Source organism: Labrus mixtus, chromosome 3 (assembly GCF_963584025.1).
Source record: "Labrus mixtus chromosome 3, fLabMix1.1, whole genome shotgun sequence".
In the NCBI taxonomy this organism is placed as follows: domain Eukaryota; kingdom Metazoa; phylum Chordata; class Actinopteri; order Labriformes; family Labridae; genus Labrus; species Labrus mixtus.
In genome coordinates, this window is record NC_083614.1 from 4,562,818 (window position 1) to 4,590,812 (window position 27,995).

Consider the following 27,995-nt stretch of genomic DNA (forward strand, 5'->3'; position numbering starts at 1 on the left):
TTGCAAGAGAGATCAAGTTCAGGTGTACGCGCCATTTTTTAAGTGCAGGTTTTATTTTTTTCAGGGACTGAAGTCTAGGTCTCTAATGTTTTATTTTGCAGAGGGAACCAGGTTGTGGTCTGTTGGTCTTGTTGAGTTGAGGCACCACCTGACATGTCTCTGTGTAAGAACCATTTCTTTTACAAACTGAGACCAAACAATTCTCCTCAAACTCACACAACTTGTTCCTTTGAAATTTGAGCAGACTAACGATGTCTGGGTCCATGATTTAGACTGTAGAGGGTTATCCAGTTCTACTTTTTTGATTTTCTCACGGTCCTCTCGAGACAAGTCCTCAGAGATAAACAAATGTGCTTTTGATACACACATAATTCAAACATTTTCTTTAATCTTTGCCTCATAAGTGTAGTGTGGTTGCTTGTCATTCCCTGGGAGAGGCTATATAAGGGTGACGTAATCAAGCGCTCTCCCTCTCTTACCTGTGTGTAGAACAAGGAAGTGCAGCGTGAGGCGAACTGATTACAAACAATTGCTGGCGATCGCGGATTACAACAAGTAGGAGGACGACTGGACGCTGTAGTGACGCATTGTTTTATCGTATGGCTCGTCACAACATTAAAAGCACACTGCTCGTCCGGGTGCTAAGTTGATGAATTAAAGCACTTGGAATTACCTCTAAACTACTAAACTTTAATACTGCGCTGTTGTATTCATTGTTTATTTTCTTTAACTCACTTCTTGCACCTATGCTGAATAAATGGAAGGGATTCATGTTGGACTAAAACAATTTAAAGAGAGGCATGAAGTCAGAATCAAAAGCGTGTAAAACCTTCAAATAAAGCTTAAGAGATGCATCATTGGCAAACAGAAAGATCTTCAAAAAACAGCAAACCTTTGAAATACATTTTAAAACACAACAGTCAAAGATGACTCATCAGGATGACACTTTTTGAAATGTCAACACCATGAACACTCTGTCTGAGTTTGTGGTCGAAGCTGGATCCACTGAACTATCTAATAGGGATTAGAGGGATCCTTTAGGTGTCAGGGTACACGTTTCTATCCAGCAGGTTGGACATCTCCATCCAGGACAGGTCCCACTGCACCTCTGACACTTCCTGTTTGGTGACAGGAAGCTCCACAGCTGGACGCTCCTCTTTAGAAACCGGACAACAGCTACAGGTGCAAACCGTGTGATACCTGCACACACAAACAAGAATCAGAGAAGAGTTATTTGAACTGCTTTTTTAAATTTATTTATTTATGAACATTGCTTCATGTAAAATACAAAGGTAGTCCCTTTGACTTTTTCTAATTATTACTGTGACAAACCTGTACCGACGAACGAGCCAAACAGAGAGAGGAATCAGCAACAGAAGGAAAAGTATGCATAAAACAACGATCCATATCCAGGAGCCTGAAACATCAAGAGTGACAGATGACAAAACATCAACATACAGACTCGTTTTTTATTTACAGCTGCCACAAATAAAATTTGAATATTGAAATACAGAATACAGTACGACATGGTTACCTTATAGTTCACCTTGGGAATTAATGCAATCAAGTCATTTGGTGCTTTACAACCCATGAGAGCCATTAGAACAATGTTTTATTTATTCATTAGTATAATCACAAAGTGTTCCCTGAAAAAAATAAAACTGAAATGATTTTCTCACCAGTGGAAGCTGCTGTCCCATCTGTTGTTGTAGAGTTTCCTTAAAGACAAGAGACACTTTTATTTTACTGTTACACTCCGGCTGAAATAACACAAATCAGAAAGATGTATAATACTGTCGAGCTGACCTCGCTCAGGTCTCACTGATAACCAGCTCTCTGGACTCTCCGTCCGTCTGTCCGGGAACGCACACTTATAGAAGCCTTTGTCCTCCTGAGTCACATTCTCAATCCTCATCTTTATCTCTCTGCCTGAGATGGAAGACGTCGTGGAAGTGAGGATTTCTGCTCCGTTTTTAAAGAAGATAGTTGTTCCGTTGGATTCCGTCCAGTACTGACAAACCAACGAGATCGCATCGCCTTCGGGAACAGGAGAGGCCGGAGTCCTGAGGATGATGGAGCCATCTGTAAAGCACATGTTCATTATAATCCTTTATTATTCATCTGTTTATAAGACAGACTCTGTACAGACTAACTACATCCCATCAACCTCAACATCTAACATCCCTCCAGGAAGTCACCATGTTGTGATTCAGCTAACTCACATGATTCAAACTTTGGCCAATTTTTTTTTTTGTGTGTAAAACAAGAGAGGTGGACCCAAGTGCAGAAACCAAAAAATATGTATTTAAACAAAAAGGCCAAAAGTAAAACTATCTATCAAAAATGTCCAAACTGAGAAAATCCAAAAATTGACAAGCACTGAGAAACACTAGGAAACACTGACACTCTAACAGACGACAAACAACACTAACAACTTACAACAATGAACTGACACGGAAGGGAAGACACACAGAGACTAAATAGACATAGGGTAACCAGACACAGGTGAGACTAACAAGACACAGGTGAGGACAATCACACTGGGAAACACACAGAGGCAGGAATACAAGAAACACTGAGGACAAACTAAATCATGAAACACACAAGGGAAACAAGCAACACTGGGATAAAACAGGGAAACTCAAATACAAAACCAAATCATGACACTTATGCTGTATTATTGCTTTGCCAAACCTCGCAGATGCACTTTATTATTTGTTATTATGCCTAAGTAGTTGTGTTCTATTATATGTTGAAGTGTGGGTCTTCCTATAGTAAAACAGTGTCAGTCTGAGATCTGGCCTTTTTCTTGAAACAATAATTTCATTTAAAAAAAAAAATAACAATAATTTTTTTTCTCCAAATTCTGTTCCCTTCATTCTGTTGTACCTACACTTTAAATAATTTGTTTTGCTTATTAATCTAATTATTTTTACAGAGAAAAACGAATTGAATTATTTACATCCATAACATAATGGTTTTATGAGGCAACAACTTTTGATTTTAATGATGGTTAACATTCCTGCACTCTGCACATTTAGACCCTCAGTCTGTGATTAAAGACACGCTGCACATAAACACATTTCATCATGTTGAAGTAACTCACAGCTCACTGCGATGCTGACTGCGTTGCTGCGGCCCTCCTCAGCTCCTTCACACCAGTAAAGTCCACTGGTCTCTCTCGCAGCATTGAACACACACGTGTCAGGCTGGTCTGCACTGCCAGCTCCCCCTAGTGGTGAACACCAGTCAGTGTAGACGTGTCTGCTCCTCACTGTAGGTCCTGGGGTGAACCGCCTCAGAGTCCAGCCAGAGGAGCTAGACAGAGAGCCGGGGCACTGCAGGGAGAAAGTCTCCCCTCTGAAGAGGTGTCTGCTGCTGGGGGTTAGAGTCAAAGAGGGAGGGGGCGTGTCTGGAGAGAGGGAGAGAGAGAGAGAGAGAGAGAGAGAGGGCAGAACAATAAAAACACATTGTTCTCTAGCTGTCAGCAGCAACATAGAACTTAACATTGTGTTCAAAGTCAACAGTGACATCCCAAGCAGATGTATATTGCAGTCAGTAAAGGTCACTTCTAGGCAACCACACCTCTCCTGTGATGTCATCATGTGCATCTGAACCCGATCCTGATGTTGTTTTCAGATGTGGCCTCCGTTGCTCACCTGACACTCTGACATTAACCGGCTGACTGAGGAGCACCACGGAGCTGGTGTTCCTCTCCCTCTGCTCTACTCCGCACTGGTAGCTGCCCTCGTCCTCCCTCGTTACCGCGGTGATGGAGTAGCTGTCACCTGAGACCAGGTGTCTGGGATTCGGGGTCGGAGCGGTGTGTCGGAACCATCTGAAGCTCCACACAAAGCTGGAGTTTGAGTCCACGGTGCAGTGCAGCAGCACGCTCTCATGGAGGTAGATGTTTGAGCCCGGGGGCCACGCTGACACACTGACCTTCACAGAGTCTGCAAGGAGACAAGGACCACATCATGGGTCTCTTTGTGTTTACAGCTGGGGTTAGAACATAAATACTCTTAAACTGAAACGTTTAAGCTTAAAGGGATACTTCACCCATTGAAACATGAATCTGTATTGACATTGAAAAGTCAGAAAGTGTCTTTTTGGCTCATGTGGATGAAAGACACCAAATCCCAGAATGCACAGCACCGCAGGCCACTCCCACTAAGGTCCTCTATTTCAGAATCAGAAATACTTTAGGGAAATTAAATCGTTACAGTTTCTCCAAGCGGCGGCCAGCGGCAGCAGCAGCCTAAGACACAAGACCGGCCTGTCGGCAGCAGTAGTCTCGTCGCTATATTTATATTTTTTCGCCATTATCAGCTTTCTCCATAGAGCCTGTTAGCATAGCTTCCAAGCAATATGGCGGACATTAAGTTTCGATTCTGGGAGTGAGGTCCCACCCACTGATCTGTGATTGGTCTGTAGCTTCAGTGGTCGAAAATATGAGGAACTAGCGTTGTAGTTTCACCCTGCTAACCACAACAGCTTCCAGTGACGCAATATGACGATATTTGCGTCACTGGAAGCTCCTTTTCAGACTTAGAAATACAAAGATTTCCCATCTCAGGGGAAAATGAGGGCGGGATGCACGACCATTCAAAAATACTACCAGGTTTCTAATGATACGAAGATTAATGCAAATGGGTGAAGTATCCCTTTAATTCTTCACAACTTGCTGAGTCCATTTACATGAATGAGCCCATTAAAAAAATGCTAAAATTGCACTTTGGTACATAAACATTGCCAATGGCATTATTGTGTCATTTAGTGTGCATTTGTAGTTTTTGATCATTGAAATCATTGGGTGTCCTTTCTACTATTGTTGGCCTGGTTTCGAAACCGATACCAATATCTTTTTGAATGAAAAATCAAAGTTTAAAATCTGTGTGTTAATGCTCTGTATACCTGTGTGTGTTAATGCTCTGTATACCTGTGTGTGTTAATGCTCTGTATATCTGTGTGTGTTAATGCTCTGTATACCTGTGTGTGTTAATGCTCTGTATACCTGTGTGTGTTAATGCTCTGTATACCTGTGTGTTAATGCTCTGTATATCTGTGTGTGTTAATGCTCTGTATATCTGTGTGTGTTAATGCTCTGTATACCTGTGTGTGTTAATGCTCTGTATATCTGTGTGTGTTAATGCTCTGTATACCTGTGTGTGTTAATGCTCTGTATATCTGTGTGTGTTAATGCTCTGTATATCTGTGTGTGTTAATGCTCTGTATATCTGTGTGTTAATGCTCTGTATACCTGTGTGTTAATGCTCTGTATACCTGTGTTTGTTATTGTACCTTCAGACGAAACAACTTGCAGAACAAATGCACCTGAAAGACAGAAAAAAAGAACTTCAAACACACTCTTTAAAACACACACACACACACACACACACACACACACACACACACACACACACACACCTCCTTATGTCTTTTCTTCCACTACAGCTTGTTCCTGTCACATCAGTGTGTCAAGGCTCTGCTCTGCCAATCAGCAGTGACGTGCATGAAACTGAACACAGCAGGCAGCTCAGACGGTTTGTTCCCACATGCAAGCACGCCAGATAGTCGCGTTTCACGTTATGTAACCAGGAGAATAATGAATAAAAGTTTGCAAATAGTTCATCTCTGCAGGCAGTTTTGAAACATCCAACACATACTAACTTCTGTCTGCAACAAATAACAAAGGTCTAATTCTGCTGAGATGTTCTTTGCAGTCATTGTGCTGCCACATGGTGTGACAGAAAGCGAGCTTCCTCTTCCTTAATGAGACTGTTTAGACGCTTATCATCCCTGTGGGAGCTGCAGGAATGTGCACACACTCGCTGTATTTTTCCTCTGAGACGTACACACGTACAGAAGTGTAAATGCAAAAGACTAAGCTCTAAAAACAAGAAAAAAAAGCAATAAAACGAGTAGTGTGTTTCTGAAAATAAGCAGAATTACCTGCTAACAGAGCAGTTCATTAACATTTAATCAAGTAAACATAAATAGTGTCAAAAATACAACAAGCATATCTCCACCAGACTAAATATTAGTACATTTCTCTGAGACAGAAACTGATTATTGTTTTCTAGTTTGAAGATGAAGTTCATACATTGAGCTCCATCTTGTAATAAGGCTTTATAACCCACAGATACCATATCTTCATCCTGACTTCATGTTCTAAGTCTTTGATATAAGCTTGCTTAAAGACAGAAATAAAAACACAAGCAAATACATTTCTCTAAACATATCCAAAAAGACATCCTCTTGTGGATGTAACAGAATTAAACAGCAAATGATGACTTCTTTGAAGGCCACTTTTACAGGAAAACCATCCACAGAATACTGAATCATTTTTTTTTTCTTGAAATTTTTTTTTTTTACTAATTTTACTAAAAAATCTAATTTTACTAATTTTACTAAAAAAATGTACTATTATTTTACTATTTAAAAAAAAAAAAAAAAGTCTATTCAGATGCGCACATTTTGATATCAACTGTCATGTTCATAAATCTGAAAAAAACAAAAACGTTTTAGTATACAGGCCAGGCGAGTAGCAGTAGTACCTTTGTAATGAAATAACATGCGCATGTGAACATACTCGTCATCCTTCAGAGCGGTGAGGTGTGAACATAGAAAAATGACTAACAGACGAATGTTTGTGTGGACAGATGGTAGATGTTAATCCAAATGACCATAAGAGAGGACATATCAACAAAGTGTTGAATCATGCCAGTCAACATTTTCACAAACAGAACTCTGTAGTCCACCATTGTTGTTGTAGTCCACCTACTCGTTCATGGCTACTAACTGGAGCTGCATATAGCCAGTTTACACGACAATGATGGAGACTCTGGAACATGTTTTTTAAAACTTTAGGTTTTCAGTCACCCATAATGCTCTTGTCGTGTAAAGGAACAGACAAAACGCAACAAAAGGTCACTGTTATTGGCACATAAACGGGGTCTCAAATCTTACCAAGTGTATTTCTCTAACTTGTAGTCAAAACATCATCCTGTATACCTGACAAGTCCAGAGAAACATGTAATTTCTAGATATAACAAGCAAACAAGTAAGTCATGAATTATTTATGATAGGTAAACAAACACTGCCAGTGGGGCAAGAAATGATTACTCATTTGTCTGGGGTTGAGATTAATTAAATATCTCAGATAAAACATCTCATTTTCAGACACTTACAAAAAATAAAATTAGACAGTACACTCACTTAGATATGAGTTTGTTTTTTGTGTGTTTTATGAAAACTGCAATGAGATATTTCTCACCAAGAATAAGAAACACTCATTCCTTGATTTCATAGAAATACTGTATCTGAGGTTTCTTACTAGACAAAAGTTAAATTTATTGACTTGATTTCAGACATGTAATCAAGCTTAAATTGAACTTGCAAAGTGTATCTACAGTGATTTAGTTAGCTTCTGTCTGTCAGGGATAAAACAGCCGACCCTTTAGTTCAGATTCTGGCTGCTGAACATCTTTTTAATTTACATCTCTTGATGCACGCTCACTTCCCAGGGAAATGTATAACTCTGAACACAACACTGACACGCAGTTTATGAACTGGTGTCTGCATCAAAGAAGAGAAATCAGCTTTGGGTCAAAGTCAGCTCCACTGACACCTTGACAATGTTTAAAACCACCAGTACAGAAACAACAGAAAAAGATTTATTTTAGTTTATCACCAGTCTTAATATTCAGGTGTCTGCAACACTCACCCAGCAGTGAAGAGATAAGGAGGATGTTCATGCTGCCAAATGTCCAAAATTAATCCATGCTTCATAAACTGAGGAAAATAATCAAGGTTTTGAGAGTTCTGAATCTTGAATTGATCACTGTTTTAGGAGACCAGTGTTAAGTCTCTTGAGTTCAGAAGTTATGAAACATAGAATAAAGTTTCTCCTTGGAGGATTTCCACTGACCACCACAGCAGACCACAAACACAGATGGCTATCTTGGTGGAGACATTTCCGTCTTCTTCATCCAGTTTCCAGGCGGAGCATCAGACAGTATACTGACAGAATATGAACTACTAAAGAAGTTCTATGAATCATTTTCACTTTAGTAATTAAAGTCTCATTATGTGCTGATGACGTTATAGGCATCCTAACAAAACTGAAATCAGTGTCTCCTTTTCACAATGTCCTCCTCATTTTAAGGTAGTTGTTGGTTGAGTTGTACGCAGTGGTTCGTGCATTATACTTACAATTTTTTCATATATGGACCAGTTTGTTAGCTTGATGCTAAAACATAATGGCATTTAGCTTTAGTGGACTAACATAACTATAGCATCATGTATTTTTACCTTAAAGGCTTTATATGTGATTTTTTTGATCCAGCAGATGTCGCCCTTGAGCACCAGCATGAAACCAAAACAACTTGCGCTGCATTGTTGTGTTAGCATGCTAATGCTAGCGATCTTTATTATGCTCGTATCTTCACACTGCATGTAAATTTACCTGAAATGAGCGTGATCTAGAAACACAGTTAAGCAGTGAGTACAGTATGTTATTCTTCTTTTCTCTAGTCCCTCAATTAAACAACTTTTATACATGAGGGGAGGAGTCAGCTGGCCGTCCGGGCGATGTAAACAAACTGAAGATAGGACTCTGAAACCATCACAGACAGTGGGACTCTGGTGTTACACCCATTGTAGACAGTCATGACTCACAGAGTTATTTTCAGAGGATATACTTGATTTATATTATATTTAAGTGTGAAAAATCACACTTTTTTACTTAAAGCCTTTAAGTAAATATCTATTTAAGTTAAAGATTCCATATTATTCTCATTTTCACCTTTCATGTTGCCTGTCTGTGAAACATATAAAGTATGTGCCCACTTATTTTGACTGGCCAGCTCTCTGGAAGTGATAGGAGTCATGGAGGCAATTAAGTTTTGGAAGGATGTTCATTTTAATGAAGGAGATTCAGCCTATTAAGGATAATGGTAATTTCTTTCCATCTTTCCAGAGTGTCTTTTATTTCTTGGAGAAGAGGGGTGCAGTTGAGCTTTACAAAAAACATTTAAATTTGGAGAGATACGGATCCCCTGGTATGTAATATATTTGATGTACGTTTCAGAAGGGGGTCCTCAGACCCAGCTGATGGAGTAGCCAGACACCTTACTGTTGTAATAGATCAGATCATGGACTGATGGAAGAGGGATGAGGGGATTTGTGAAGTATAGCAGCATGTCATCAGCATAGAGACTGATTTTATGGTGGTGTGATTTTAATTGGACGCCTGGCATATGGTCACATTGTACACATTATCTGATTCATTTTTATTGAAGTAAACTTTCTTCTCTTGATGTTTGGAGGGGGCGACGTGGGGGCCATAAGTTGCTACTGTTCATACCTTGTTTTCTCTATTTGTATCCTCCATTTCTCTCCAACAATTTCTGAATCTGATGCTTGTTTCTTTTTGTGAAAGAATTGTATTGTATATAATTTTCTTTAATCCAATCAGAATCAGATAAAGATTTGCAAATGAAGGGATAAATAAAACTAATTTAGTTGTTGTTATTCAGGCCATACTTGCATCTTTGCTGTACATTGTTGTCTATCTATAACTTTGGTAAAGACTAAATTATCTCAACAGCTTTCAGGTGCTCTAGCATGAAATCTTAAACAGACATGGATGATCCCTATAGGATGAACAGTTTTAATATAGGTTATTTCTTGTCTTCTCCTGGTGCCACCAGATGCAAAACATTTCACCCTGTGAAAAACTTCAACATATCCATGATGGATGTTAGAATATTATGTTTCCAAGATGGTATTATTGATTTCCTGATGTCATGCCCTTTAAGCACAATTAGAGGTTACTTCATGTTTGTGGGATTCAGCAGGCCTCAACAACTGAATGGAATATTATTACATTTTGTTCAGAGATATTTTTTAAGTTATGTTTTGGGTCTTTTTGCCTAGCTGAAGAGAGGCAGGAATTTTGGACGTAGAAAAAGAGTGTATGTCATGCACGGTGCCCAAAGGACCGAAGTCAGATACTCTGTTTGATGACAGTATACTTTTTTTCAGCCTCAGTGTTTAAAATAAGCACAAATTGCAGTACAACACACTACACCATAAGCCTCTCCAGACATGAACTCCTGACATTTTTGGGATAATTTCAAGACTTTTAAGTCCCTTTCCAGACTTCCCTTTGTCTTCACAGCAGGAGGTTATCTTTGTGATATGTGCTCTTACAACTACAAATACTTTGTTGTTCTTTGTTGTATGGAGTTAGATCAGTCTCAATATTCACAAATGCACACAGAAGGATTCACAAATGTATTTCAATGCACACACAAATATATTTCATTCTATATAAATGTTAAAACAAATCCACAAATAAAAAACAAGATTCACAAATGTATTTCTGATTCACACACAAATATTTATAGTTTTGTATATAAGTAATAGAAATCCACAAAACTGTTAAATATTGAGACTGATCTAACTCCATATTGTTGAGCATCTTTGTGTACTGTGAGAAAAGCGCTATAAAAGTCTAATGCATTATTTTTATTATTTGTTTGGTATTGACCTTGGTTATAGGTGGTGGTGACTGTTTGTGTGTTAGTAGCACTACCACACAAACAAAATACACACAACTGAGGTGAGCAGTAAAGAGGATAAAGCAGAGAAACTCCTCTCAATGAAAGACATCATTGCCCCACTCACTCGCTCGCTGTGAATGATGCAGACAGGACAGGATCTGAATATAATAAAAATGTTTATGTGCAAAGGGGGCTTTATTTAGCTACTGTAGCTTTAGCCTGCCAGCTGTCAATCGAATACATAGGCCTACATCGAATACAACTTGCCCCTCCAAAATATCAGAGGAAAAGGAGAGTTTCTGATATTTCTCCCCTTAAATCATAAAAGACACGATTTTTGCTCTTATTTAAGTCTACAAAAGGAAATGACTAAACATGGTTTTATATAAGTGTAACATCTGCAGGCTGATGTCAGAAGATATCAGCATCTTATAACATCTGTTTAGCTTGGATTTTCTGAACCTCAAACTTTTTGCAGCTTCACTTCAGTGGATTTCTGTGAATGTGTTTCACAGGTGAACTACAGCTGTCTCTTTACAGCTCAGTGATCCCCGCCTCCACATCGACCCCTCCCTCTTCCTCCCTGCCCCTCCCTCCACCTCCCGTCGCTCCCCTCACGCAGCCTCCCCACCACATCCACACAGGGTTTCTTCTTCCAGGAAGCGTCGGGCAGTCGGATGCTCTGCTGGAATGCCTGGGAGAGAGAGAGCGGATCCTTTCTGTCCATTTTCTGAAAGAGAGAGCGGGGAGAGCCAGCGGGGCGGAGGTGGAGGAGGAGAGGAGGAGGAGGAGGAGGAGGAGGGGTGGCGATAGTGAGAGAGGTGCAGACATGGCTTCTAGAGAGATCACTGGTTTCGTGAGTGTGACCAAGGAAATCACAGGTGGGTACAGACTGCTTGTTTCTCTCCGTGTGTGTTGTTGCGGGCTGCAGCCGCCTTCTCCACCGGCTGTGTGCGCCCGGTGGAGGCTGCGACCGAGCGGACGCATCCCGATGATGAGCTACAACCTCACATCTTGTCCCGGAGCCTTTTCCTCCTCCGTGCATGTGATTTGATGAATGTCAGATGAATTATTTACAGTGCAGGGAAATATACCCTGCCTTAAATCTGCCCCTGGGGCGGATCAGGTAATAAAGCCCCCTTGCCTTAGGCCAGAGAGGAAAAGGGGCGTATAGTGGAAATGATGCACAGTGTGGTGCTCGTGGGGTCTCATCGTGTTTTGTTCTACGTTTTTTAACCCACTGTTTCCAGATTATGTTCTCCCTATCTGAACCTGAATCGTTGAGGATTGTCTCTTTTGTTTTTCTGTCGCTCATCCGACCCGAGCATTATAGTGATTGCGTGCCAAAGTGAGGACTGTTTCAAGGCAGATGTTCTCCACTAACCCAGCAGCGCGGCACAATGCACACATATTTATTCATCCGCCTGAAACAGCAACAGCTTGTGCACATGTCACAGTATCCGACAAACACATGCTCAGGATAGCTGGGACTCTGCTGCTGTGTTAATTACTCCTAATGGCTCTATTAGACTCTCTGTGATGATTAATCCAGAGGAATCCCCGGCCTCCTTGTTCAGTCACCTGCCGGGCCCTGCTCCCCCCCCCCCGAACTGCCTCCTGCAGATTGACAGGCAGAAGGAGATCCAGGGGGGGGGGGGGGGGGGGGGGGGGGGGGGGGGCACCAGGGGATGGTTGGCCTGCAGGCCTGCACAAGGTCACTTGAATGAGACTCAGATCTGGATTTACTCTTAGAATATAGTTCAGTGCTTTATCAGCTTTTATCTCTGACTCTCAGCTCTGAATGATCAGCAGGTGAGCTCCTTTAAAAAAAAAAAAAAAAAACTGGCACCAACTGGATATTAAAAAAAGTTTGTTTAAGACCCAGACAGGAAGTGCAGTCTTTTATTTCAACAAACCAACATGTCACAATTGGTGGTAGAAGAAGGATGAGGACCCATTTGCAGATTAACAAAAAGGATTTGATCAAACAAAGTGTAAAAAAGGCAAACAATCCAAATGTCCAAGAAAATGGAACAACACAAACATTCCCATAAACACAGAGAGCCACGAGGAAACACTGGTAATGCTGACTTCAAGATTTCAAACCTTAACCAGTTTTTTAAAAACATGGGGGACCCAGACATATCGACAGTTTCAAGACATTTTTAACATTAGAATCCTCCGAACGCTCACACAGCTAGATTAAAAGACCCCAACCTGCCGTCTGTTGTTTCGATTTCTCAGCGGGCAAATCCATAGACACAAGAAACAGAAACTTGCATGATCACATTGGGACTTCTGAAGAAACCAGAAGGCAGCTCGATCTGGAATCCTAATTATCAAACATATTTGATTTTGAGGTTGGGAGCAGTAGAATAATTGTATTGACACCACACACACACACTTGGGGATTATTGTGACAAGCCTTGAAATGGATCCCCACTGACCCTGGAGGTGTTAGACTATAAGATGTAAACACCCTCTAATAATACACAAACACTGCCTAAGAACTACACAAAAGAACACAACAGCCTAAAAACATATATTTTTATAAAGTAATCTAATGTAAGAAAAGATAGAAGCAAAATTCAATTAGCCAAATCTCCATGCAAAGAGTGTAGCCCTGAGTGGACACACAGGTGATGTCTGAGTGTGTTTACCTACATTGTTGCTGTCATGTGTACATTTACATTTAAATCATTTGTACATATTATTTTTTATTTTAGCATAAATCTCACTTCATGAGTATGATTTTATTTTAAATCTACTTATATATATGGATGTCCTGACCTCTACTTTGGGCACCACTGGCCTGGTGTGTATCCAGCCTGAGTGATTCTATACAGTGATACAGACCTCTGAGACTCACTGATTGGTCAGGCTATCGTTAGCGAAAATGCTCGTTATCAAGTCAGCTCGTACGCTGTCTGTCTATCTGCTTCACACACACACACAGTTGTGCATGCTTCTCTTACTCTCTGTCTGTCAGCGCACACACCTCCTCCTCTCTCCTGATTGTATTTTGACAGACAGATTGGAGGCACTTTGCTGGAAAATAAAGTGGATTTTAAATGTCCGACAGCCCAACGTTAACATTTAAGTCTGGTCTCATTAATGAAAACTATACGTACATTTCATCTGATTGTATTTACTCATCAATCTATTTTTATTTTTTTTTTTAAAGATTTGTTTTTGGGCTTTTTGTGCCTTTATGGAGAGATAGGACAATGGATAGAGTTGGAAATCAGGGAGAGAGAGAGTGGGGAATGACATGCAGGAAAGTCGCCACAGGTTGGATTTGAACCTGGGCCGCCCGCTTTGAGGACTATAGCCTCCATACATGGGGCACGCGCACTAACCACTGCGCCACCAGCGCCCCATCAATTTATTTTTAGCTCCTTGTTGTCATTTTTTTAATGGAGAAAAAGTTTAAGTCCAGCATTTTTTAACGCTGTTGTAATTGAGTAAAAAGTACTGATTTCCCCTCCTGAACTTTGGTGTAGTATAAAAAATAAATATTCAAGTGCAGTACTTGATTAGTTGTATTTATTGTCTGTGCACATTTATTCTGTTATGGTATACTAGTGACATCATTGAAAATGCCTTCGTGATATTTGTCCAGAACACAATAAAAAGTCACTTTACTGTCCCTTAATGAACCAACAAAATATTCTTAGAAAAGAAGCTGGAACATCTAAATGTTGCCTTTTTTCTTTCAAATCATTTCAAACCAATGAATGGAGTGTCAATGGAGTTAATAGTTACAGATTGTGGATTTCATCAACTCCATCCACTATGACAAAATGAATGAAAAGTCCATCATTTTGGTTTCAGTTTGGTGCTTCAATAACAGAGAGTGAATCATCTTTCTCCTGTCATGTTCGTGTGTGAGTGTGTGTGTGTGTGCGTGCGTGCGTGCGTGCGTGTGTGCGTGCGTGTCACATGTCGTCACCCTGACACTGACACGCTTCCTCTGGCTCAGGTTTGTGTGTTTTCAGATCAGAGGTCCCAGCTGTGATGATGATTCAGTTTAACAGGAACTTTCTCACTGAATCACAGACTTTGTGTGTTTGCGTGCATGCTGGGTGTGTGTGTGTGTGTGTGTGTGTGTGTGTGTGTGTGTGTGTGTGTGTGTGTGTGTGTGTGTGTGTGTGTGTGTGTGTGTGTGTGTGTGTGTGTGTTGCTTCTGTGAGGCGATGAAACATATTGTAAAGCATTTCTGTGATTGTGTTGCTTTGTGCTGGATTCATACTGTACTCACTAAGTCAAATCATTGTCTTATTACAGACTTGATTTCTGTAAATGTTGTGTTTTGAATCTCAACAAGCAGCCCTGACAGTTTCAGATTTATCAATTTGTGTATCATTTTCTATAACAAGGATGTTTTCAAAGTTCGTGGATTCTTTTATCTCTCTTGGAAATGTCACGATATCCATTCACATAAATGACATTTTCTCAGTTTTAAGATGAACTCATGAACGCAGGCCTGTGCTCCTTAAAGGTCAACGTGCTATAGAGCAGTTTGATTTGATCTTATTGTGTGAAACGACCGTTCAGTGCTCCTGCTGAAGAGGTTTTGGCAGATTTGAATGCCATCTGAGACATTTGTTGAAACAGCATTGTCAAACACATATTTTCTTTTTAAATTGTGATTAAATGCCGCGTTTCAATATAGTTAATTACTATTAATCACATTTTTATCAAACGTTTGTTATTCCAACAGTTTTTGTCATGCTTTTATTTTGTATTTTTGTGCTGTCTTAAGTTCTCTCAAGAAATTAAGGAGCTTCCAGCACTTTCAAAGAAAAAGGAACTTGTTACATTAAACTGTTTCAACTTTAACAAAAGATCATTTTTTATTTGTTTGACAATAACCTGATAAAAAAGTGTAAGTGTGGTTCTGTTAATACATTTAAATGTTTGAATTGCTCTTGGAAATTCTGTTATGTTCCTCAAAGAATCTATTTTTATGTCTATATTTACATGTGCAGGAACCGTGTTTCTAATCCTTTATTTTTTTCATGTTTTTCATCCACAGAGAGCATCAAGAAGACTGTTGATAAATCATCTATCAAGTTTGTTTACGGCATTAAGCTCGACACCAAAAGTGGCAGAACGGAGGACAGAATCCTGGTGAGTTTTCTGCTTCAGTGTGTTCAGGTCTGAGTTTCATTAACACTTTGATGGTGCACTGAGCAGTCTGCTGCATTCATCATGTACATACAGTATGTTTGATGTTAATGGATCTGTGACTGCAGAGCTTCCAGGAAACTTGTTAACGGCTTTCTAACTGCAGCCTGTCTTCTGTCGGTGGATGAATATTGGATGGACAGTATCTCTGTGGAGGCAGTGGGGGGGATGGGGGGGGGGGGGCTGTGCAGCTCGCAGCCTTTGATTCAGGGCTGCTTTCATCACAGAATATGGGACTCAGATATGAAATCTCTATTTGAAGCTTGGCCAGAAGTCAGGATAAAATCTGAGCCAATCAGCTCGTACATTATGGACCAGAACTCAGATTTTGACCCTCCAAGAATTCCTTTTCCGTGCAGAATAGATGGACTTGCATGAAAGCAGAGCACCTCCCGCACGCTCCATCTCGTCCACAAAGCAGAGCAGCTTCTATTGATCGAGTGCCCCTATTTAACCACAACTCTGCAAGAGCAAAACCCTACACTATTCCCTGTCCAGCAGCAGTGGAGTTTTTATTCTGTTTAAAAGACTAATGACTCCTGTAGCCCCTCCTGCAGTCTCCTCTGTGAGCCACCCCCGTCTGAGCAATCCTTCCACTCAATATCAGCTTTAAAGGCTTGTTTCTGAATGTACAGCCTTTGATATTCATACACTTTGATATGTCTATCAGCCAGAAAAAATCTTTCCAATAATCTCTTTCCAATCCATGTCTCATTTACTACTTCCTCTTTTTAAAAAGCTGAGCTGGATAGGAAGAGATCTCCTTCCTGCTGGGTGCAGAAAAATAGATTAGAGTTTGATCAGAAACTCAGAGAAAGCTGAGTTTGAAGGGAATTATGGTATTTTTAAACCAGGACCCTTTTTTAATAGATATTTTGCAGCCCAAATTACTAACATTTAAAAAAAAAAAAAAAGCTTTGGAATCCATGTAAATTACTTCAGCAGTGAAAAAGTGAAATAGCTGTAGACATATCTTTTAAAGCATGTGAATTTAATTTTAAATGGCTTCTAAAAGTTGTTGTTTTTGTCACTGAAAGGCTCAGATTGTTATTCCTAGCTACTGACAACATTATAGAAAGGATCCTTGCAGAGACAGACATTTTATGATGACAGTGTATGATGGGTTTTTTTTAAATCCAGAAACCGATCGATCTCTCTTCAAAGCCACCAGACTCCATTGACAGAAACTGTCATTTTAATCTATACAGAGCAAAGGAGTTCTGATCTACATATGCCTTGACTGGTTAATTTGATAGCTATGTTGTGGGACTAAAAAACTCAGATGCTTAGATATGAACACAAACTAACTAACAAATCAATGCAGCAGTAAACCAGCAACTCCTGTTTTCTGCAGGATTAAATGACTGTTTTTGTCAGTGGAGTGGAAAGGAAAAAAATACAAACACCCAATGATGAGAAAAGTCCATCCTCTCCGTCTTCTGCCTGCTCCACTTTTCAGAAAATGTGTGCTCAAACAAGCTGTTTGGAGATTTTCCCTTCATGACATCACAAAGGGCAGTAGCCCCTCCCCCAGGTGGGTGACACTCCCACAACTAGGTGTTTGTTCTGCCCTCTGAGTCTGCCTTCTCACTGTAAACAATAGAACATGGAGCGAGAAAGTCCAAGCCCTTCCATAGGGGGGCGTGGTCAGACACAGCTCATTTGCATTTTAAAGCTACAGACACACAACAGCCTGTTGTAAGCAGGGCTGAAATAGAGGATGTTGTAGACAAATTCAAAGACATGTTTCGGGGACCTTTGAGACTTATTGAAAATATATAAGTATATAAGTATAATATGTGACCTTTAAAATGTTAGTTTGGATACAAAACTTTACAAATGATTGAAACAACAGAAGACCATATATTCTTATGTTCCATAAGATAAAGTTGCCATTTTGTCAAAGCAGTCTGGTGGATTTGCAGACAGTGTTGTAACAGCTTTTGGGGTTTAAAATAATCATCCTGTCTTTAACAAAAATATCTATCTCTGTAGAGATCCTCTTTGCAATGTTGTAATAAGATATTTACAGTATACCATCCCACTTCATTTACTTTAAAGCCACAATTCTCCATAGACAAATACAGTCATTTTACCTCAGAGTCCACCTATCCCTCCATTATTAGTTTTTTGGAGTCAACTGGGATTTTGGGATTTTTTAAGGTTTTCAGATCCAACACAACAAAATAAGACAGAACTCTCACTGATCGAGATAGACCAGCAACTCTGGTGTTCTGCATGATCACATGAGTCTGGTGGCTTTAGAGTGATGTAACAGATGTTTCTGGATTTCAATAATAATCTTCTCTTCTAACAATGAGGCCTGTATCTGTAGGGATAATGTTGTAATGTTGTAATAAGAAATCCAGTTACGACCTCTACATCACTTTCTTTACATCCTCCAGACTCCATGGACAAAAGCAATAACTTTCCTGAACACAACACAGGAGTTGCTGTTCTTCTGATGCCTACATTGTTTGTTTTTTTGATTGATGCATGTCATCAGTGTTTTCAAAAGGTTTACTCAGATCCAACATGACCCAAAAAAAACTAACTGATTGAGCCAGTGATGGAACAGCAGCGCCAGTGTTTTACAGGAGTCTTGTGTCTTTGAAGAGGGATGTAAAATCTAAAGCTTTTTTAAAAATAAGATCAGTCTCTGTTGGGATTCTTGCAATGACACTTAGAATTACAATTAGCAGCACTTACAATCAATCCTGTGACAAAAACAAAGACGTTTTGTGGATTTACTTTGTTAAAGTCCATTTGCCCCAAAGGATTACGTTACAGCCTTTTCCCCAACTCCCAGTTTTTTACAAAACCTGACCATAAAGAAGTATGAGTTATTCTATAAGTAGACTGGATGTCGCCCTTGAGCACCAGCATGAAACCAAAACAACTTGCGCTGCATTGTTGTGTTAGCATGCTAATGCTAGCGATCTTTATTATGCTCGTATCTTCACACTGCATGTAAATTTACCTGAAATGAGTGTGATCTAGAAACACAGTTAAGCAGTGAGTACAGTATGTTATTCTTCTTTTCTCTAGTCCCTCAATTAAACAACTTTTATACGTGAGGGGAGGAGTCAGCCGGCTGTCCTGGCGATGTAAACAAACTGAAGATAGGACTCTGAAAACTCTGAAAACATCACAGACAGTGGGACTCGGGTGTTGCATCCATTGTAGACAGTCATGACTCACAGAGTTATTTTCAGAGGATATACTTGATTTATACATTTAAGTGAAATATCTCATATAAAGCCTTTAAGTCACCAAAATGATTCTAAGCAGCCTTTACTTTCTGTTTCAGGGCTCCAGGCTGATATATCAACCTGAGCAATTCAGAAATGTTTTGTACCTGTTGTAGCTAACATGTTTAATCATACAGCACAGTTTTCAAAATATCTCTTTGAGTGTGTAAAAAGAGAAGGGTTAGGGGAGAGGCTTTGATCCATTGACTGACTCAGTCCCTGCAGGTCACATGAATGTGTCTCTGTGACACTTTATCTAAAGTGTCTAATGAAACAAGGCGGACATTTCTGTCCTGTAGCTTCTCTCCTGTGTGATTATCCGCCACAAGAAGTGTGTGCGTGTATGTATGTATGTGTGTGTGTGCGTGTGTGTGTGCGTGTGTGTATGTGTGTGCGCGCGTGAGTGTGTGCGCGTGTGTGTGTGTGTGTGTGTGTGTGTGTGTGTGTGTGTGTGTGTGCATATGTGTGTGTGTGCGTGTGTGTGTGTGTGTGTTTGTGAGTGTTTGTGAGTGTGTGTGTGTGTGAGTATGTGTGTGTGTGCGCGTGTGTGTGTGTGTTTGTGAGTGTGTGTGTGTGTGTGTGTGTGGTCTCTCTTTGATGTGAGTACTCTCTCTCTCTGCTGCTGCATCAGCATGATTCACTCCTGTTTACTCTCCGCTCCCTCTCTTAACTACCACCCGTAACCCCGACTCATCACCGTAATGTGATACAATCTGCTCCTTTTAATCAACTCCTCCAGACACGCAGAGACCCCCCCCCCCCCCTCGCTCCTCTCACATGCACATTCTGAGTGACTTCATCTTCATCTCCTCTCTTGCTGTGTAGGAGTAAGAGGCTGTCATCGTGTTGCTTCAGAGAGGCCCCGTGTCAAGCTCCTGTCTCCGAAATATGAAACAGTGGAGTGGGAGAGCTGTGATTTAATTACTGCTTCTCATTGGGGAGAGACACATGGATGGGAGAAGGGGGGGGGGGGGGGGGGTGAGCTGTCCTGGGGGAGGGTTTTAGCAGAGCCATCAGAGAGAATGGAGTAAATGATTGGGAGCGACGGAGCAGAAGAGGAGAAGAGAAAGAGCAGAGGGCAGGACTCAGGGGCTGGTGCAGAGCAGGGAAATGTCAAAGAGAGAGAGAGAGAGAAAGAGAGAGAGAGGGGAGAGAGAGAGAGAGAGAGACAGAGAGAGACAGAGAGAGAGAGAGGAAGAGAGAGAGAAAGAGAGACAGAGAGATGGAGAGAGAGAGAGAAAGATAGAGAGAGAGAGAGAGAAAGAGAGAGAGACAATCTGACTTTTTCAGGATTGAAACTCATGAGCGTCAGAGTCAGTAACAGAATCAGATTCATCCCACAGCAGCATGACACAACTGTTTCCACGCTGAGATTAAGCCGGCACAGAAATGCAGCGAGATGCACAAATAAGCTTAAAATGAAAGTCACGTCTAAATAAACTCCCATCAACTCTAAAAAAAAATAAAAAATCATCCCACACACACTTCAGACTGCAGACAGCAAATTAGCAGAAGAAATGAAGCCAAAAAGATGCTCATACGCCATCCTGACCCAGCATGACCGGATCTGGAACAGATCCCATCACTGCACTGCAAAAAAATCTGCTCTGAGAAGTTACAACTACAAGGCACTGAAATGAGATGGAAATACTGAGGGATTTAAAGGGGCCTGCCTTCAGGGGTTTCAGGGATTTATAAAAAGCATAGGGACGTCCTTTATTGTGTTGCTGATGATCTTTTGTAGTTAATAAAGAGACATCAGGGTCATACATACATACACATACATATACATATATACATGTATATACGTACCAATAAATAAATAATAGTAATAATAATAAAACAAGATAAATAATGAGAACCGCCCTGATACAAATAGATTATAGAGTTGCAAAAGCTCAGCTCTAAAAAGAAGAAAAAACGGAATAAAGTTGAGAAAATGTTACATAAAATAAGTTAAATTAAATGATATACTATATCACGACTAATAAATATCAATTGCCATAGATGTGTTGTAATTATATTTCTTCAATCCGGTATAGCTTTACTTTAAAAACTATGATTACTGTTTTGTGATGCAGCGGAAATGTTTGAAATCCAGTGTCTGCAAAAGTTCATCTCTCAAAAACAAGAAAATCAACCATAAAAACTGCTAAATTATTTCTAAAACGAGCAAAATTGTCCCCCTGTTAAAAAAGTAAAATGCCACTTGCCTCAATAATCATTTGTTCAATATGTTAGAAAGTGTTCCTTAATTTAACAACTATGAGCACCGTGGACTTGAAATAACGCTACATTACCCTACATGTCTCTTAGAAGACAGCCAGCAGGAGGAGGTTAAAAAGAGGTACATCGGTCTTGATATGATTGTCACGAATGGTTGAAGAAACAAAGGAGGTGGACCCAATTGCAGATACAAAGAAAACTAAATTTATTAAACAAAAAGCCAAAGGCAAATAAAAAACGTATTAATTCTAAAATGTTCAACAAAAATTCAGAAGGGGAAAACAAGGAGCCACAAGCACTAAAGCCATGAAACACTAAAGACTAACCTAGAAAACACCATCAGGGAAGAATGAGAACTAAAAACAAGAAAATCTAAACTCTGAAAATCTACACAATAAGAAACCAAATCATGACAATGAATAAAGGAAATATGAATACTTGTCCTGTAGTTTTCTAAATTTGAGCGAGCTGTGCTATTTTCGTTGTTGCCAAAGCTGTAAACTACATGAATGGAATTCACAGATTAAATCAGGTTTTTATCCAAAAAGAAATTAAAGCACCTTTAGCTTAAGACGGTACGGATTTCAAAATAAAAGTCAAACTAAACCTGTTTTAAAATGAAAATGAATGGTTTACAAACATGCAATTAAAAGATGTAACTGAATGCATTTAACTATTGAAACTGACTCTTATTTCAATTAATCGTGATTAAAAAAAGATGTAATGGTTTGTCAGCCCTACTCGTAATACAAAAAACACACACAGCCTTGATTTAAGATATTTCTGCTGACTAAGATTTAACTCTTTGCGATGTGCAGGAAACATAATGAACTGCTGAAAACAGTCGTTCCCTTTTAGTTTTAGTTGAATGACTAAACTCCACAGCATGATTCAGATGAAGTAAAAGGTGTCACAGCAGATCTGATATTAGTGAAATAAAATCTGGTGTTTGTGTGATCAAATTGTTGCAACATGCCGTTATTTCCCAGCATGCATCACATGCCGTTTATTGAGATGCAGAGGGCTTTTAGCTCGATCAATATGTGAATATATAGAAAAAGGGCTGCTCATTTAAACTCTCTTTATTAACACAGGAACTCAAGGGACTCTTTTCTCCCGAGTGGTGAACTTTTCAGTAATCTTCATCCAATCTGCTCTGCTTCTTTTCTTCAGGTCCTCACAACGTGGCGTCTCTATTTCCTGCCTCCAAAGATCCCCGCCAAGGTACTTCCTCGCCTGCTCTCTCTCCCTGACAGTCTGAAGATTTTCTTTTCTTTTCTGAAAATCTTTACTGTTTCAAATATCTCTGCGTCTTACAGGTAGAATCTACCTTCAACTTCTTGGAGATTCGAGCTTTGAATTCTCACCCCGAGCACCAGGTGAGTTTGAACTCTGTGCTCTCAGCTCCTCCTTCACCGCTCCATGATTATCTGTCTGATTTTGTATGGAGCTGTTACATCACGTTAACCTTCAAGGAATGACAAGATGCATTCAAAGCATTTATAAAAAAAAATTACAGAGATAGACGATGCTTTTTTAAAGGCTTTATATGCTATTTTTTCATCCAGCAGATGTCGCCCTTGAGCACCAGCATGAAACCAAAACAACTTGCGCTGCATTGTTGTGTTAGCATGCTAATGCTAGCGATCTTTATTATGCTCGTATCTTCACACTGCATGTAAATTTACCTGAAATGAGCGTGATCTAGAAACACAGTTAAGCAGTGAGTACAGTATGTTATTCTTCTTTTCTCTAGTCCCTCAATTAAACAACTTTTATACGTGAGGGGAGGAGTCAGCCGGCCGTCCCGGCGATGTAAACAAACTGAAGATAAAACTCTGAAAACATCACAGACAGTGGGACTCGGGTGTTACACCCATTGTAGACAGTCATGACTCACAGAGTTATTTTCAGAGGATATACTTGATTTATATTATATTTAAGTGTGAAAAATCACATATTAAGCCTTTGATTTATCTTCCGTTTATGATAGAAAATAAACCAGAAAGCAGGGGAGGATTTAGGGCGGGGCTACATCTGTTGTTAGCCTCTGTACATGGGGCGTGGGACATGGCCACTTGGCTATCTGGCCCCCCAGAAAGGATTTGATTTATATCATAAAATTCCCTCAGTCCTTTATGTTTCTGTTTCTGTTCAGGTCGTCATCGACACAGACAAATCCAGCCACTCTCTGAGGTTCGAGTCCCGCGAACAGCTCAACAATGTGGTCAGCCACATTAACTTTGCCCTGTCCCGAATATTCAACAACTCTATTTTTGCGTAAGTGTCACCTTCTCACTTGAAATAAATCTTGTGTGTGTGTGTGTGCAGATAGAATGAGCGTGAGAAGATAAACGATGCCTCACAGTCACTGTGCTGCTTTTCATGTCCTCAGCCCCTCCATCTGTCATTCAGACAGCGACCTTTCTGAGGGCAGCAGGAAGTACTCACCCAGCTCCGAGACATCAGTGGAGACGCAGAGAGCCTGTGGTAAGAGACACGCTATCATCAAACATGCACACACACACACACACACACACACACACACACACACACACACACACACACACACTCAGACACACTCACAGACACATGCAAAGTATTTGGCTGCCTCTGAGGAAGTTGGCTCACTCGCTCTCCCAGATGTTCTTTTTAAAGTCTTCTGTCAGAAATATAAAAGATTGATAATTTAGACAAATGTTTCTGTTTGCTCTCTTTTTCTCTCCCGCTCCCGCTGAAGGAAGCAGCTGTTCACATAATCTCTTTGTTTTTTTTTGTCTCTCAGGAGGCTTCTCGGAGACGTACTCGGCTCTGTGCGACTACAACGGCATCAGCTGCAAGGAGGAGGTGCAGTGGGTAAGAGCTGTGCGACTGTGTGTGTGTGTGTGTGTGTGTGTGTGTGTGCGCGTGTGTGTGTGTGTGTCGCCGAGTGTTACACACAGCTCTTTGCAACAAAATGAGGGGGTTATATTCTGCAGCATAGAGGCTCATGGGTAATGTTGCTCCTAGGATGTGGACACCATCTATCACTCCCAGGACAGCCGAGAGTTTAACCTGCTGGACTTCAGCCACCTGGAGAGCAGGTAGAGTGGAGAGCAGCAGGGTTCACTTTTTTCTCTCTCTGCGTTGTGTTTCCTTGTTTTACCTCAGAGTTCTTCTCTTTCAGGGATTTGGCCGTGATTGTTGCATCAATGGCGTACAACACCTGGTTCACCAAACTGTACTGCAAAGACCTGCGCATTGTGAGTCAACAAACTCTGCTTAACTGTGGTTCTGTTTCAATGTTTCAATACAGTATTCTAATCACAGGGATGCATTTGAAGCTACAGTATATACCTGTGCAAATAAAAATTAAGAAAGTTGTGGAATTCACAAAGCACAGGTAATGTTTAAATAATTGTGATTAGTCGCCTCATTTCAGTAGTTAATGGCAATGTATCAGACTTTTAACCATATGTTTGAAATTCTATTATTTAGTATTTCAAAGCTGTTTTTTGTTTTGATTTTATTTTGTTCTTTGTGCAGTCAGAAGCAAAGGTCATTTCTTCTTTCCTGCAACGTCCTGTTGTGAAGGATGAAGTCTGGCATGTAGCCTACATTTGTCTCATCGCCGACAGCGTTTACAGCTAGTGTTAACGTTAAAGTGATGGCAGCACTGTGAAATCCTGCACTGTGTGGCAATTAGTAATGATGAGCAGTCAAACACCGGAGTACCATGGACAGCTCCCGCATCATGACAGTCACAGGATCAGCACCTTAACAGTGACCACGAATTAATAGTTTTTTTGTTACAAATAGTGCACAAGATTTATTCTGCACTAGAAAAGAAAGAGTTTTCATGTGGTATTTTTCTCTCTAAAGCATTCGATGCTGTAAATCATGACATTTTACAAGTTAAATTATATAGATATGGATTTAATGGAAATGTCCTGAAGTGGCTCAGTTCTTATGTATATAACAGACAGCAGTATGTCAACATAAATGGTGTAGAGTCTGATAGAACTATGATACAGTGTGGGGTCCCACAAGGGTCCATTTTAGGACCGTTACTGTTTCTCATATACATTAACGATCTTGCAACAGTATCAAACACAATGTGCCCATTATTATTTGCAGATGATACTAATTAACTTGTCTCCAATAAAAATTTGTCAGAACTCATGAATGAAGTAAATAATGGCCTTCTTGCATATTCAAAAATGGTTTAAAACAAATAAATTGGCATTAAATGTGACAAAATCTAACTTCATGATATTTGGAAAAATTGAATATAACTCTGAAATGGTGAAATTGTGTATAAATGATGAAGAAATGACTGAAGTAACATCATCAAGATTCTTAGGGATCTTAATTGATGAGAAACTTACATGGAAAGATCACATCAGCTTTGTCTGCAGTAAGGTTACAAAAACTGAAACTGTTGTTTTTTACTAGTACAATCAACTCCATAAAATACAAGCATGAGAGAGCGACAGAAGTCACAACACACCTGAAAAACGTACCCTTATCTTCCCAGTTCTTTACCTTTTTAAAGACAGAATTCAGAGTAGCAAATGTGGAGGTGAGGATAGAAGGAAGACAAGAGCAAACAGCACATTTTCTGCTTGAATACATAAGATCATCAACTCAAAATGATATATGAGTTGAAGCTTGAGATGGGAGAGAGCAGCAAGTGATGAACACTTTATAGAGATATCAGCCTTGTAATCCATTCTTAGTGAGATGGCACTAAAATGTGTCTTTTTCCTCAGGGGTCAGAGGTCACAGAACAGGTCCTGCACACAGTCAGCAAGTCGTCCAGTCTGGAGGAGATCACTCTGGAGAACGCAGGGTTGAAATCGTGAGTCTGCATCTCTCTAGCTTCTCTCTCTTACTGTTTATTTATTCAATGTCTATGAACGTGTATGTTTAACTTTTAATCAGTTTAGAGTTCTGCTCTGCCCTGGAAAACTAAATAACTGCTGGACTCCCCGGTTAATTTCAAAACATTTTGTCCACCAGAAGAAAGAAATGAATCTTTAAAAGCGTGTTTGTCATCAGAGGTCTGATTCCTCACATTAAAGCATGACTGTGGATTCACTTCACAGAGATTTCCCTCAGAAGATGTCAGCTGCTCTCTCAGAGAATCCAGCGTCTGTCATCCACTCGCTCAACCTCGCCCACAACTCGCTGGACAACCAGGGTACATTTAAACCTTTCTGATTTAATGATCTGCTCTGTCACAATACTTCTGTATGTCATTGTTCAAGGCCTGCAGTCATTTACACACAGCACATTTACACAATCACGAAGAGCTGTTTCACTGCGGTGTTGTGCGGGTTTACAGTTAAAAAGAGCGAGTTTAAAGAGAGGGAGAACAGCTCAGTGTGTGTGCATGAGTGTGTGTGTGTGTGTGTGTGTGTGTATGTGGAGCTCCTGCTCTTTTTCTCCATGTCATGCTTCCACAACACTGTAGACTGGGACGCCAATATTAAACTATTGCAGTATCAGTTTAGTACAAAGAAGTAAAGATGGGCGGAGCTTCATTATGGAATCGCACTCTGAATTTTTAGTTTTTTGATTTACTTTAATGTATTTGTTTCGAGCCGCTCTTCATTAGAGCCTCCAATGCTTTCATCTTCATCGTTCACCCCCTCATATCTCCTAGAATTGACCGGATGCTTCAACTGTACTTTTAATTGGTTCCTGATTCGATTGATGCTCAGATTTGTTTTTTTCAGGCTCACAAAGTTGCATAAAAATGTGAGATTATTCCCGCTGGAATCTGTACTGTTTGGCTCATAAATATTCAAATATTCATCAGAACTGATGTCTCCAGCATTTCTTGTAGCTGCATTGTTCTGGATTTCTAGCAGAGTTATCCGTGTTGGATTCATGCCGTGTGTTGAAATCCAGCGTCAGCTGCAGACAAACACAGTTTTTGGTAACTCCTGTTGCTCTCTCAGCGTGAGAGTAGTTAACACTGTTCTCGTTCATGAGTTGTAATTTGATTCATTCATTTCACCACTCATGCTTATTATTGGCTAAAGGAAGAACTCCTCCAGAATACTTTCACAGGAAGACATTTTTATTTCTTTCAACTTGTACTTTTCATTGGTCATTAAGACACATAATATAGAAGAACTCACGGATACAATCCATCGATTTGTATCGCTAAAGAAGCTCCAAGGTCATTTGAGACTGTTTACATTTTTATATTTATTTTCCACTTTTTAAAAAAAATGTTTTACTTTTATTCACCAAAACGTGCATACACACACTCACACAATAAAAAAAAGAGATACAAACAAGAGGAGAACTGTGGTGTGATACAGTTTTGCAAGCAGATTTAGAGAAAAACAAACAAACAAACAAAACAAAAGGAAAAGGGTCAGTAAATAAAATGAATGAATTAGAAAGAGGGACAAAATAAGTGAATGAGCAAACAGTATAAAAGAAAAACAGTATAGTGACAAATAAAAATAATAATAAAAATTATTTTCCACTTCTGTCATTTTAATATTCCCTCAGTTCAGCCGGTGCTTCAGGGTTTGACTGAGGAGCTGATGCGAGATTAAAAGTATTAACTGTAAAGGTTGCAACTAAACAGGAAATGAAACGTCTGGAGAGGTGAAAGAAGTCATACTGAATACAACCCCCACCTCTTTTTGTATGTGCTGCAGGTGTTTCAAATTTAATCCAGCAGGTGTGTCGCCTCAGCAAAGGGCTCCGTCTGCTCAACCTCTCCAAGACCTCCCTCACCTCCAAAGGTTTGTCGCCC

General features: G+C 40.0%; 2 protein-coding genes across 4 annotated transcripts in view; one reads left to right on the plus strand and one right to left on the minus strand.

Annotated features, from left to right (window-relative positions):
* Positions 1-421: 421 nt before the first annotated feature.
* On the minus strand, positions 422-7,944 carry LOC132955670 (high affinity immunoglobulin gamma Fc receptor I-like). 2 transcript variants are annotated; one of them, XM_061028613.1, is made up of 8 exons: positions 7,727-7,944; positions 5,284-5,334; positions 3,660-3,953; positions 3,107-3,412; positions 1,807-2,082; positions 1,680-1,718; positions 1,333-1,417; positions 422-1,200 (listed from the first exon to the last, which is right to left on the minus strand). In XM_061028613.1, the coding sequence occupies exons 1-8, from the start codon at positions 7,755-7,757 to the stop codon at positions 1,038-1,040; spliced, it is 1,245 nt and encodes a 414-aa protein (XP_060884596.1). In that variant the 5' UTR covers positions 7,758-7,944; the 3' UTR covers positions 422-1,037. The 2 variants fall into 2 exon arrangements, with proteins under 2 accessions (XP_060884596.1, XP_060884605.1); XM_061028622.1 differs by having other exon boundaries at positions 423-1,200; positions 5,302-5,334.
* A 3,218-nt stretch (positions 7,945-11,162) lies between these two features.
* LOC132955684 (capping protein, Arp2/3 and myosin-I linker protein 3-like) overlaps positions 11,163-27,995 on the plus strand; it is a 47,338-nt gene continuing 30,505 nt past the window's right edge. The window contains exons 1-12 of one of the 2 annotated variants that reach the window (XM_061028642.1): positions 11,163-11,449; positions 15,607-15,701; positions 22,409-22,459; positions 22,555-22,614; positions 23,394-23,515; positions 23,631-23,725; positions 24,021-24,091; positions 24,245-24,318; positions 24,402-24,477; positions 25,987-26,075; positions 26,323-26,417; positions 27,898-27,984. In XM_061028642.1, coding sequence (XP_060884625.1) covers positions 11,398-11,449; positions 15,607-15,701; positions 22,409-22,459; positions 22,555-22,614; positions 23,394-23,515; positions 23,631-23,725; positions 24,021-24,091; positions 24,245-24,318; positions 24,402-24,477; positions 25,987-26,075; positions 26,323-26,417; positions 27,898-27,984 — 967 coding nt within the window. In that variant the 5' untranslated portion in view covers positions 11,163-11,397. The remainder of the gene's footprint in view (positions 11,450-15,606; positions 15,702-22,408; positions 22,460-22,554; positions 22,615-23,393; positions 23,516-23,630; positions 23,726-24,020; positions 24,092-24,244; positions 24,319-24,401; positions 24,478-25,986; positions 26,076-26,322; positions 26,418-27,897; positions 27,985-27,995) is intronic. The other variant, XM_061028633.1, reaches the window with a different exon arrangement.

Coding starts and splice junctions, on each gene's coding strand:
- LOC132955670 (XM_061028613.1), bottom strand. CDS start 7,757: ATGAACATCCTCCTTATCTCTTCACTGCTGG. Junction 2,083..3,106: donor AGTCAGCATCGCAGTGAGCT/GTGAGTTACTTC, acceptor TGTGCTTTACAG/ATGGCTCCATCATCCTCAGG. Junction 1,201..1,332: donor TGGCTCGTTCGTCGGTACAG/GTTTGTCACAGT, acceptor TTGTGTGTGCAG/GTATCACACGGTTTGCACCT.